This window comes from Sinocyclocheilus rhinocerous, unplaced genomic scaffold, assembly GCF_001515625.1.
Source record: "Sinocyclocheilus rhinocerous isolate Xijiao unplaced genomic scaffold, SAMN03320098_v1.1 scaffold2245, whole genome shotgun sequence".
In the NCBI taxonomy this organism is placed as follows: domain Eukaryota; kingdom Metazoa; phylum Chordata; class Actinopteri; order Cypriniformes; family Cyprinidae; genus Sinocyclocheilus; species Sinocyclocheilus rhinocerous.
Window position 1 is genome coordinate 638339 of NW_015637544.1, and position 12306 is coordinate 650644.

The 12306-nt window shown below is 36.5% G+C and overlaps 1 protein-coding gene across 1 annotated transcript in view; it reads right to left on the reverse strand.

Annotated features, from left to right (window-relative positions):
* Nucleotides 1–1067: 1067 nt before the first annotated feature.
* Nucleotides 1068–12306, reverse strand: part of LOC107749026 (ecto-NOX disulfide-thiol exchanger 1) — a 49305-nt gene continuing 38066 nt past the window's right edge. Inside the window, exons 10-14 of the mRNA XM_016564074.1 lie at nucleotides 9727–9834; nucleotides 6524–6583; nucleotides 4513–4612; nucleotides 3330–3415; nucleotides 1068–1740 (exon numbers count right to left, since the gene is read on the reverse strand). Coding sequence (XP_016419560.1) covers nucleotides 1609–1740; nucleotides 3330–3415; nucleotides 4513–4612; nucleotides 6524–6583; nucleotides 9727–9834 — 486 coding nt within the window. The 3' untranslated portion in view covers nucleotides 1068–1608. The remainder of the gene's footprint in view (nucleotides 1741–3329; nucleotides 3416–4512; nucleotides 4613–6523; nucleotides 6584–9726; nucleotides 9835–12306) is intronic.

Below are 12306 nucleotides of genomic sequence, written 5' to 3' on the forward strand. Positions count from 1 at the left end.
CATGCTAAAAATGCTATTGGAATGTTTACACATGGGTGCAGCCCAGAATTTCTGACAGAATATTAAGACATTTGGCGCATGATGGCTGCCAGCAAAGGCACACGTTGGAGATTTTAGCTCTGGTAGAGGGGTGCCAGTTCTTTTTTTATTTAATAAACTCATAATTGATTTTTTCATTCCTGCAGCAAAATGGGGCCTTTAAAAGTGCAGCTGCCCTATGGGTCTTGAGGCACCATAATCTTTAATCCTTACTGTAACGCTCGCAAATAATGTGCTGTGCTGGTACAAGCAACAATGCAAATGGCTTAGGCGGTCTCAAATGCACTACTATGTTGCTAACAGCATCTCAGTGGCTGATGTAAATAGCAAATAGATCACATTAAACACACACAGAGCAGCATTCTCCTCCCCTCTCATTCATTATTAACAGCTTGTTATATTCTGTGTGATTAAGGAAGTTCTGCTCCACATTCATGGCAGATAGTTCAGTTGTTTATCCCAGACATGAATCAAAAAACACAACAAACACAACACTACGAGGCAGCTTTGACACATTTAGAGATGCAGACGGGAACGAGGTTGGGCAAAATCCAGAATTTACGAACTGGCTGCCTTTCAATTCACAATGGTGATTTTGAATCGAATTGGGCACTCCCATAGGTTGTTGAACTGGAATGACATTTATAGAATTTCAGTGGTCCAAAACAACAACAACATTCTTGAATGTTCTGTTTTCGATTCTGCATTCAATGCTAAATGATGCCCAAAGCTGTTTACACTCTTAAAAATAAAGGTTCTTTATTGGCATCTTTGTTCCAATGAAGAAGCTTTAACATCCCATTCCACAAAAGGTTCTTTATAATAGAATTTTTTTTTTAGATATTTAAAATAAGGTCTTATAAGAATTGTTTACTGAAAGATTCTTTGGGGAACCCAAAACCTCCTTTTTAACCTTTATTTTTAAGATTGTAGTAAATTTAGCACTGATTTCTCCAAGTAACTACATCCGATTTTGGATAAAAAGTTTTTAATTGATTTTTAAAAAATCATAATTTACATAAGCAGACCTTTAACAACAGTGCAGCAAGACACAAAGAGCATGTTACATAGTTACATACATCATCTACACAACAAGGAAGGCCTGATACACAGCAAACTGTCCAAAGAGCTTCAGCTGTGCAACTGTTGTCTATCAGCTCCAGCACTTTGGCCATGAATTAAATCATTTTTCAGAGCAGAAATCGTCTTCACACACACTCTGGCTTTGATGGGCGCAGAGGGCCGCTATCACACATCTGTGTCCCATATTCAGAATTCCGTAGTTTTAACCGAGAGGCGCGATATTCCTGGATATCTCCCAGCCTTCAGGGACGACGCCACTGACAGATAAGTTACGCAATCGGTACAGAAGTCTGGAAAGAGCTTTTTCAAGTAAATACATCTGATGTGGCGCCGCACGTAGAGTCTCACTTCCTCTGGAGAGCGGCAGCCATCAGATCTGAGGCGGTACGGGGTGTCGAGCCTGTTGTTTGTGTCTCTTGTCGCTGACTCTGGATCAGTCCTCCAGAGGTCCAGAAGCCTCAGTGTCAGTGCATGTTGCTGTGCAAGTCACACCGTTTTAAGACCCTCAAATCCGCAGAACTTCCAGCGTTTCTCCAGTGTCGCTCCAACGCCGCTGAACTCCTGCTTGAACATGTTGGGCAACCGGACCATTAGTCTTTCAAGTTCACTGGCCGAGATCTGAAAAATGAGACATGAGCAAAGCAAAGTGTCATTTAGATTGTTATTGTTGCTACATGTTGAACATTTTGTGCATAAACAGACGCAAAATTGCCCATTGCGTCCTCGCCTCTGTTTGCTTAGAAATTAATCAAAGGCACTAATTTGTTTGTCAGCATGTTTGTAATTTGCTTCCTGCAAACAGTTGCTGTAGTTCATTTTTTAAACGGAGTATATAAACTTGTTTTTCTCAGTTTATAATACTGCTTGTTTTCTCTACTCTTAGTTGAAGTAAATGACAATTTAGACTGGAACAAGCTAAACTTGTGGCATTTCTTGAAAATGCATTTTAAGTTAGTCAGCTGATCTGATATAAAAGAGCTTGGTGCCTGCAGGTTTCTCTCTTATTGAAAGAGTTAGGAGTTTTTGTTTGAAGAGACTTCAATTGAAGATGATGAATCAATGATTTGGCAATCAGAGGCAGCTGGTATTTATAATTTAGAGAGATGGACATTATTATTCTAGAGAACATTCCATTAGGAAAAAAGTTGTACACGCACATGGAAGATGAGTCATCAATACTTTTGGTCTGTTTTTCCAAGATTTTTCCTTTTCCTAAATTTTAAATGTGTTTATCTACTAAGTATTTGAAAGATGGCAGATGCCGTTTGAACCCAAATGTAAAAATAAATCAAATACTACTGCTTTTTGTCTAGTAGCATATATTAATAAATTATTATACAATAGGATAATATATACAGTACTGTTATAACCGTAATTTTTCTTTCGTAAACTTTCTGTCTTTTATTTATAAGTAGAAGAGTGTAGACAGGAAACAATGGGAAGGGGTGTTGGGTAAAAAATGTTTGCCTGCACACAAGCGCCACCATGCAAAATGTCAGAACACGTTCGGTGCCCTCCAGGCCACATCTGACACATGAAATTTGCATTTAGTTGTAGACTGGACAAGCTCCACCAGGCTGCTGGATACAAATAGCTGTGCTGTGCCAGTGCTGATCATACCTGGATGCAAACAGTCCCTCTGATATTTCATGTGGTATTTAAGGGTCAAAGAGATAACAAACATATGGCTCATATAACATATTGACAAAAATGGGGTTATTTCTAATCTTTTGTTAATCCTGCATGCACCCATGATGTCAAAATGAATTAAAGAGATAGTTCACTCAAAAATGAAAATTCTGTTATTTATTCACCCTAATTTATTTTCTGATGCACTAGAAGGTTTGTTCTAATGAGCTTTTGTTTACCGTATGCAATGTGCTCTATGCATGCGTGTTTATATGTAAATAAAAGCCTAAATTAATTCTGTTCATCATATAAAGTCTCTTCACAAGTCTTGGATGAAACTGCCCAATTTACGTATATGAATTAGTTTTATGATGCCTTTATGATCTTTTTGGATCTTCAAAGGCTTGGTTTTAAATGACTTTCAATGGAGAGACACATCTCTCAGGTTTAATGCACACATTTTAATTTGTGTTTGAGGTTTAACCAAAGTCTTGTAGGTTTGGACATGAGGGTGAGCAAATGATGATAGAATTTCCATTTTTGGGTGAATTATCCCTTTAATTAAAACAAATAATCACCTTTGTATCAAGTCTCTGGATGTAAGACCACAGATATTCAATGTTGGCTCCAAATGGGTGGACATGGAGGAAGGTTGATATGATTCCTGTGTGGAGAGACAGACAGCAGAGCAGGCTTGTGAATGAACATATGTTGCCTCTGACTAGTAGGCAAGACAAGAGATGCAGTGGCACAGTCATAAATATGCCGCCTGGAGCAGAAGCACCATCCCTCCCCCACTTAAGCTGATTATTTTGGAGAGGTCCTGCAAAGGTAAAGCACTGATGCAGAGGCACAGGATATAGTGCCTTGCCTGAGGGGCCCGAGCCAATATTTATTTCCTTGATTTATATGCCGTAACGCCGCCAATTACCTAGGAACCTCATTCAATTCCCTCTGCAAGACCTACTTTTACAGAGCCGCACTTGGGGAGGGAAGGGGAGTCTCGAGATGTCCCTTCTGATTTTAAAATGCAATGCAGAACAGCCGAGCCGACTCCATATGTCTCTGTTCTGCTACGGTGCGTCGTGCTTACCGAGATAAACATATCTGTTTTGCATACTCGTACGAGAAATCTAACCAAACAAACTCATTTCAATAGCCTAACGGAGGGAGCTTATACAAAATGATGTTTGCACAGCAAGCTAATCCAATAACTGCATTAGACGTCCTCTTCAGAGCTAGTACGGGAGCGCCTGGAGACTTAAACAATTTGTGTTCTTCAGTCCGTCCCTTCACTTTGTTCTGCTCAAATGAGTTCGGCTTTTCTGGCTGAGGGCCTCCGAGCCTGGCTGAGGCTCCCTACTCCATCAGTGCAGTATATGTGTCCTCTTTGCAAGCGGTGGTGTTGTGCAGCCATTAGATAGAGCGAAGGATATGTGGTCTTCTCTGGGCCAGAGCCAATGAAGCTCCTGGCAAAAAGAAGAACAGCTCCCCTGAGCTCCTCCTAAGGATCATCATCCAAAAACATGACAGAAAGGCCAAGGTGCTAGGTGCTTTCCTAGTCATTGATATCACAGTGGTTCAAACACTGGCCGGACAGCATTGCATTCAACTGCTTGGATGCTCCTGCACCTGCTCGCCCTCCTGTGCTTTTAAGCTAGGACTCAATCCTCCAAGCCCATCTGGTATTCAAGCCCCTCAGCACACGGCTTACGATGTTTTATAGATCAAAACGGCATGAAGCAGAGTTGGAATAATTACCGAGCAAGAGAGCCTCTTTCTCTGATCTCAAAGGACCCCAAATGACCGCGTCGTTATTCTTCTCTTGATGGTGGTAGAGTGCCGCGGTGCCATTGACTCCCTGTACACATGCATACAAAGGAAAAACACACATCAGGATGCAGAGGAACCTTCACAAAGCAGATAAGAGAGAGATGGGATCATGCAAACTGTTGAGTTGGTAGGGCATGCCTGCTAAGCTTTACTGAGGATGCACCGCATTCGGCTGCATTCAGAGAAATCAATGCCTATTGACATTTAAGTGGCTCTTCTTCCAAGATGCTGCTCAAGATGCCAGACTGTAAGTTACATAGAGGTTAAATCAAAATTATAGCAAACATCCTTGCGCTGTGCATTTTTAGAAACCCTCAGCGAAAAAGAAAATCAAAATGGAGGCAGCGGTGCTTGTGTGTCTTTAGCCATATATGAAAAATTCAGTTACTCTTGAAAGAAAATTTTTGCAAAAGGTAAAGGCTATACGTCATGCCCTTTCAAAACGAAGGGAAATATGCCCCCTCTGATTTTTGAGCCAAATGGATTTTGAATGCGGTTTCCAAAAAAACAAAAATAATATTTTGATAATTAAGTTCCATGATTATTGTAGGGTGGTGTAAAATGATTCTTGCCCAAATTTCACAGCTTTTAAGCTCAAATATATGCTTTAGCCTAACTTGAGTTTTTGCATACAGGTGGAATCAGTCCAAAATTTTACTAAATATTAATTTTTAGTCCTCTGTCGATTGACCAAAATCATGCTAGGTGATCTGTCTCAGGTGCAGAATATTTCTTTGAAGGACTTGAAAATCCTATTCGCTGTCAAATGCATAGAGATAAAGATGCTGTTTTCGCCTTATGTTTAGTGCTTATGTTTTAAATTCACTTGTTTCTATAAGCTACAGAATATGTGGAGGACTGAATCAATGCAGGTCTTACAGTCCTAATATTCATAATATTCTGGAATAGTGACAGTAAATTTGTTAATCATTTCTGCTTCAAATCACAATTTATAAATATAATATAATTGGATGTGAAGACATTGCAGTAAATATTATAGTGAAAGCTTAAGTTTGATCAAACGTTCAAAATAAACGTTAATTGAAATAAAATCTAATTATTAAAAAAAAACCTTTTATTTCAGCTAGTTGCCAAGACAACAGTTCCTAAAATAAATAAATAAAACAAAATCTACTAAAACTCCAAAATTAATATGAAAATGGTACTGCAAATATAAAAATAAAGACTGATTCAGAATATTAATAAAACTCAATTATATCTCAATGATACTAAAATAACACTTAAACTAAAATCTATGTACATTACTGTCTGCCTCAGTAGATTGTAGAGCACTTTAATATGAGGTCAGCCAGTTATTTAAAGGAGTCATATGATGCTGCTAAAAAGAACATTATTTTGTGTGTTTGGTGTAATGAAATGTTTTTATGCGGTTTAAGGTAAAAAAAAACCACATTATTTTCCACATACTTTTATTATGTACAAATCTTATCAGTGTGTTTATGTTATATGTTGCAGAGACTTTAGTATGCTACTTGATTTTATAGGTTTACAGATTTAATAGATAGGAATATTTAGTGGATATAAATCATTATTGTGAATCTCTTTAATTGAGAATTTATTTCAATTTATTTATTAAATTTAAAAAAAAAGTGCAATTCTGTGAAATTCAATTACTGATTGCAAATACTGCACCTTAATAAAAAAGTTTTCTGACACTCTCTGCAGCACTCTTAAGTTTGGGAGTCTTTATGCAGAAAAAGCAGAGGGAGCCCATATTCTCACAGAACATACAGATCAGTAGTCTAAAATTAACTTCTGCCAGAGAGCTCATGGCGTGAAGAGAATTAAAGGGATGATGCAATAATGTTAGCGGTTCACGTGCCTCTTTTGATGTGTGCTGGTAGTGCAGACTAATCTCACTGGTGAACGTCAGTGACGTGATGGACGCTGGGCGTTACGCAGAATCTGTCTGACTTACCTTTTCATGGCATTCAGAGTTGTGGTTTGTCAAGTCTACCGATTCCATGGCATTCAACAGCTGTCAAGAAAAAAAACAGAAATACTCACTTCCAGACCCAATCCTATTTTGCAGTACAGCTGTGAAGGAGCTTTGCAGACGTGTAACCTCTGGGAAACCTCAGTCTGGCCTTGAGTATGCCACGTTGATACTACATTTTTAATGGATGCTTGTGAGAAATGGGGTAATGAAACACATTTGTGATTCCATACATTACGGCCAGGGTGTCTGCAGAAGGTCACAGCAGTTTCATATTTATGAAATATTGAAGCACACCACATCTGGTTCTAAAAATACTGTACACACGTCTTCCATCTGCAAGCGGGTTTGTGTAGGAGCACAATACAGTATGGGCTCCACAGGACCTCCACGACTATTGATGTTCCTGTTATCTCAGTCAAATAACATTCATGCAAACCAACGTCTGCTGTTAGGAAAATGGGGTAAACAAGGCTGGTCATTATTCCCTGTGTCTGGGCAAACCACTGTACTGGCACAAATGATAAGGTATCATGTTGTGCTGCTCAGCAACAGAGAGAACAGATCATCTGTCCTCAATGACAACAACTCTATAGACCTTAATCAAGGCAGACACCACATTTAATTTGACATGGATAAAGAAGCTGTAAGTGACAGACAGTCTATTCAATAGATCCAAATAAGGTTCCTTAAGGTCAAAGGTCACAACTTACTTTCACAACTTGTTTGTGGAAATTAATTTTCAGTTGCTTTCTTTCAAAACCTAATGAAGCGCCCACAGAGGCAGAATATTAATGCACCCCTTGTGAAAAATTACTCTTTAACATACTTCTAAAAAGAAGACATAATGGAAATAATATACTTTAATATATGAAAAAGTGTGAACTGAATGTAATGTTTTCTGACACTTAATTGCATGTTAATTGCAATGAAATTATTATTATTATTTTTTAGTATAAATGTATAGTAAATTTGGGTAACGTTGATTTTGCATTGTTTCACAATTCCCACAACTTACTGTGTTGGCTTTTGTTTGAATAGATATTAAAATAGGGGCAAGGTCCTGTTGGGGTATGGGTGTGTTTGTTTTGGTGCTTTCAAATATTAACATTGTTTGGCAAAATTCGATTAGTGCACCTTTACTTAAAAAAATTACACTTTGTACAGTATATGTCAAATTTATTTGAACGTATCTGAACTTATTTTTTACTTTAAAATACATTTTAAATCATTTAATCATCTTTTGTTGTCAAAGTACACTTATTTTGATGTTTTAACTAACATAATACAGCACATGATTATAATTTTAAGTAACTATGGTTTGTTATACAATACTACACTTATAGTTAATACATTTTAAACATGCTAAATTGCAACTTCATTACACATATGTAATTATAAACATTTAAATACTTGACATGCAAGTTTCAATACAAATGACATTAAAGCATGTTTTGGTTTAAATTCAATTGCACTTAAGTTTATTCTTTTAAAATATATTATTTCTGTAATAACTACTGTTTTAAAAAGCATGTGTGTACTTCTTTTTCATAAGAGAACTGACTTTTGTGTCTGGCTGAATCCTTTTTGGAGGCCACTGTACATGTTTTTAAGCACATGTAGATGTTGTCTTGTATCTATATCTTTTTCATAGACTGGGCATATGTGACTGCGTGTTGTCTAGTGTAGAAATGAACAACCCGGCTCTCCAGCGTAGCCTCGTTCCCCTTCTGCAGCCACAACAAAGCATATTCATTTTGAGACCAAAAACTGTCCTGCTCTTTTTCGTGTGTTGCTGTTTATGTGTCTCTGTTTTCAGGTGTGTGTGTGTGTGTGTGTGTGTGCACCCTGTGCTCCTGCTGCCATGTTGAGTTGTGTTTCTCGCTGCATGCACAGGGGGAGTGAGGACAGTAAGTGACCCCGGGCTGCAGAGCTTCCCGCTGTCACACATGAGGAGGCAGACACTGCCAAAATGCAGCATATCTGAAGTGAACAGTGGTCTTAATGGCTTACATAAGGCTTTGTGTCCATCTACAAAGTAACTACCGACCAGTGCTGGGAAGTAACTAAAGGCTACTTTTTCCAGCGAGCAGAGATACAATTATGTATTGCATGTGAAGCTTTACAGTCGAGTGAACTGATCAATCAAGCACGCCTAAAATGTTCACTACTTCTCTCAAATTAAGCAGTGGGAAATCCAAACAAGTGAATTGATTCATTCAGATGGATAATGTAAAACAGAGGTGGCCAAACTTTTTACTACGAAGGACCAAAACAGAATTGAGAGCCGTGGGCCAAAAGTAAATGTTGCATTAAATCCAACTATATTATAGTAAAAAAAAAAAAAAACATTTATAGTCTCTACATTTCATCAAAAAAAAAAGGTTAAAACATAAAGATAAATTGAAATAAAGACATTCTTCAATGACATGTTTTTCCCCCAATTTCCCCACTCTTGTGATATATGACAGATTCATGTCTTCTTTTTTGTAGAGCTAATGCTAATTATATTATAATTCACTCTAAAAATGTTCTATGCTAGCTGTTCATTTTAAACTGATACATATAAGATTAATTAGTTCCAGGGCCACCATTCAGTTATGTTAAAATTAGTTGGAAGAACTTAATAATTTGTAGCATTTTCACGTTGATTATAAAAAAAAAAAGTTCTAAGTCAATGTAGTTTGTTGGTAAACCCTAATTTCATTAGTTAATTTTATAAGTTGTCGTAACTCAAAGGATTGATGCCTGCTGTTGCATTTTTATTTATTTATTTATTTTTTGCTGAAATATTTGTCTTTAGAGTGTATTTGTTACTATAATTTTACAAAAAACTATAACTTTTAGTTAAATGCTGTTGTTTACCACTACAATTTCTGCTCAGTTACTTAAATCATAGTTTTTATTTTATTTTATTTTATTGTTAAAAAAACAATGCTGTTTAATACTGTCACCCTACTTGGCATCCTTATTGCTTTTTACCATATAACTTCTCTGATTGCAAAATAATAGTCCTGCAAAATTTTAAGCTTGTAGTTTAGCTAAAAGGGTAACTTTGAGTAACAGCAGCTTCAACGTAGCTCTCCCAACACTGCTCCTCATAATCATTGTTTTTGCCCTCAAATAAAACTATAATGCATGGAAATGCAGATTATTTGGCAATATGGCCATGAAGTCTGTCCAACCTTTTCCCTGAGGCTGAGGACCTCTCCCTCTAGGTAGTGCTGTTCATCTCTGGCCTGCTCTAGCTCCAGCTCCTTCCCTTTCAGCTCTTCCTGGAGCCGAAGCAGTTGCTGTGGAGACAAACAGCATCGTGAGCAACAGAAAGCAGATGGCTGGAACAATGAGCAGCGTGTGGGGCTGCGTGGTGCCCTCATAAACAAACACCACATAAACATCACTGAACAGCAAACGACAAAGATAATAAAGAGGAGGTGGGGTGAGGAGCTTGACTGAGTCAGACTTTTATGTCTGTTCAAAAGTTCATGTGGTCAGCTTCTTGTAGCATTTATTGAAATGAAAAGGAAAAAGAATGGAATTTTAAAAGTAAGCCTAGAATTTTTCTAAGTTCCTTTTTAACCCTAATCCTAGATATAACAGATATAAATAATAACAATAGTAATGGCGTGCAGTGCTCACAGACAGCAATAACAACATCCATTCTTGCACTTTTCATGATTCAATATTTTCCAGATTCAGAAAATCCAATCTTGTTCTTCATTTAGCTTGTTCAATGTTCTGCTTCACTTAGAAATACAGGTAACACTTTAGTATAGGGACCAATTTTTATAGTTGCTTATTAGCATGCACATTATTAACATATTGGCTGTTTATTAGCACTTATAAACCACATATTCTGCATGACCATATTCTAGATCCCTAGTCCTAAACTTAACAACTACCTTACTAACTATTAATAAGCAGCAAATTAGGACTTTATTGAGGCAAAAGTCATAGTTGATGGTTTGTTAATAGTGAGAACTGGACCTTAAAATAAAGTGTGACCGAAATACACTGTTCAAACATTTCAGGTTGGTAAGATTTTAAGTCAAAGTATAGTACAAACTATAATATTGTGAAATATTATTATAATTTTAAAGAACTGTAATTTATTCCTGTGATGCAAAGCTGAAATTTCAGCATCATTTCTCCAGTCTTCGGTGTCAGATGATCCTTTAGAAATCATTCTAATATGTTTTGATTTGGTGCTCAAGAAACATTTATTATTATTATCAATGTTGAAAATGTTACATTTTAAATAGATTTTTTGTATCAATGTAAAAACATTTACCGTCACTTTTGATCAATTTACTGCATCCTTAATGAATAAAAGTATTCATTAGTATATTCATTTCTTTAAAAAAAAATCTTACTGGCCCTAAACAGTAGTGTATATGTGATTACTGACATAAAATAAGTTTAAAACTAAAACTTTAAAGTTAGTGTAATGAAAAAGTTCTCCATGCATTAAATTAAATAATGACAGTCCACTGCACTCTATATAAATCTGAACATCATATTTCTCTTTCCACAAAAAAGATGCTCATTTCTTACATTAGTACTGATCTTGTTCATAAAAGCCTTTCAAGCAACTGCACAATGTAAAATGAGAGAGAGAGAGAGCTCACCGGAGCTGGTGCTAATGGCTGCACTATGACAGTCTGCGTCATGAAGAACACTGTGTCCAATCATCATTTAAGCTGATTTGACAGCTAATTAATGTAGGTGTGAGTGTTTGTGTTCCGGATGGAGCACTGACCTGAGAGCATACTGAGCACTTACGCACTGATTTTTTCGTACGTTTAAATGTGTCAAAAGAAGACACTAGGAGGCTCTTTAATCTCAGCCATCCCTTAAATATCAATAATGTGATGATGTAATTTTTCTCCAATGACTCTCTCCAATTCACGCACAACAATACAAATATACATTACCATTCAAATATTTTTTTTTATTCAGCAAGAATGCATTAAATTGATCAAAAGTGACAGGAAAGGCATGTATAATGTTACAAAGATAGTGTTTTTAGCATTGATAATAAGCAATGTTTCTTGAGCAGCAAATCAGCATATTAGAATGATTTCTGAAGGATCATGTGACACTGAAGACTGGAGTAATGATGCTGAAAATTCAGCTTTGCATTACAGGAATGAATTACATTTTAAACTGTATTTAATTAGAAAATTAAATTTACATTGTCTAAAAAGTTTTTAGACAATGTAATATTATTTCACAATATTACAGTTTTTACTGTATTTTTGATCAAATAAATGAAGCCTCAGAAAGCGTAAAAACTCAAAAGGGTGAGTAAATGCTAAAATTTAGTTTTTTTTTTTATTTTTATTTATTTATTTGTGTGTGTGTGTGTGTGTGTGTGAGATTAATGCTAAGTGGGAGATTTAGTAATGTTTAATGTTTTACCATGCTATTTAGAAAGGTTTCTGATTCTTAGCGGGTTACCATCATAGTGACGAGTGGAGCATAAGTTTAGTTTAAAAACAGATATATGTTATAACCTATATTATCTTACTCATTCAACATTTGCTATACTAGTCAATGCATTGTGTTACTAATTAGCAAGTTAGCATTTACTGAATTAGTTAAAGGGGTCATATGATGCGATTTCAAGTTTTCCTTTCTCTTTGGAGTGTTACAAGCTGGTTGTGCATAGATAAGATCCCTGAAGTTGCAAAGAGTAAAGTCTCAAAACCAAAGAGATATTCTTTATCAAAGTTAAGACTCTGCCACGCCCCCCTAAAACGGCT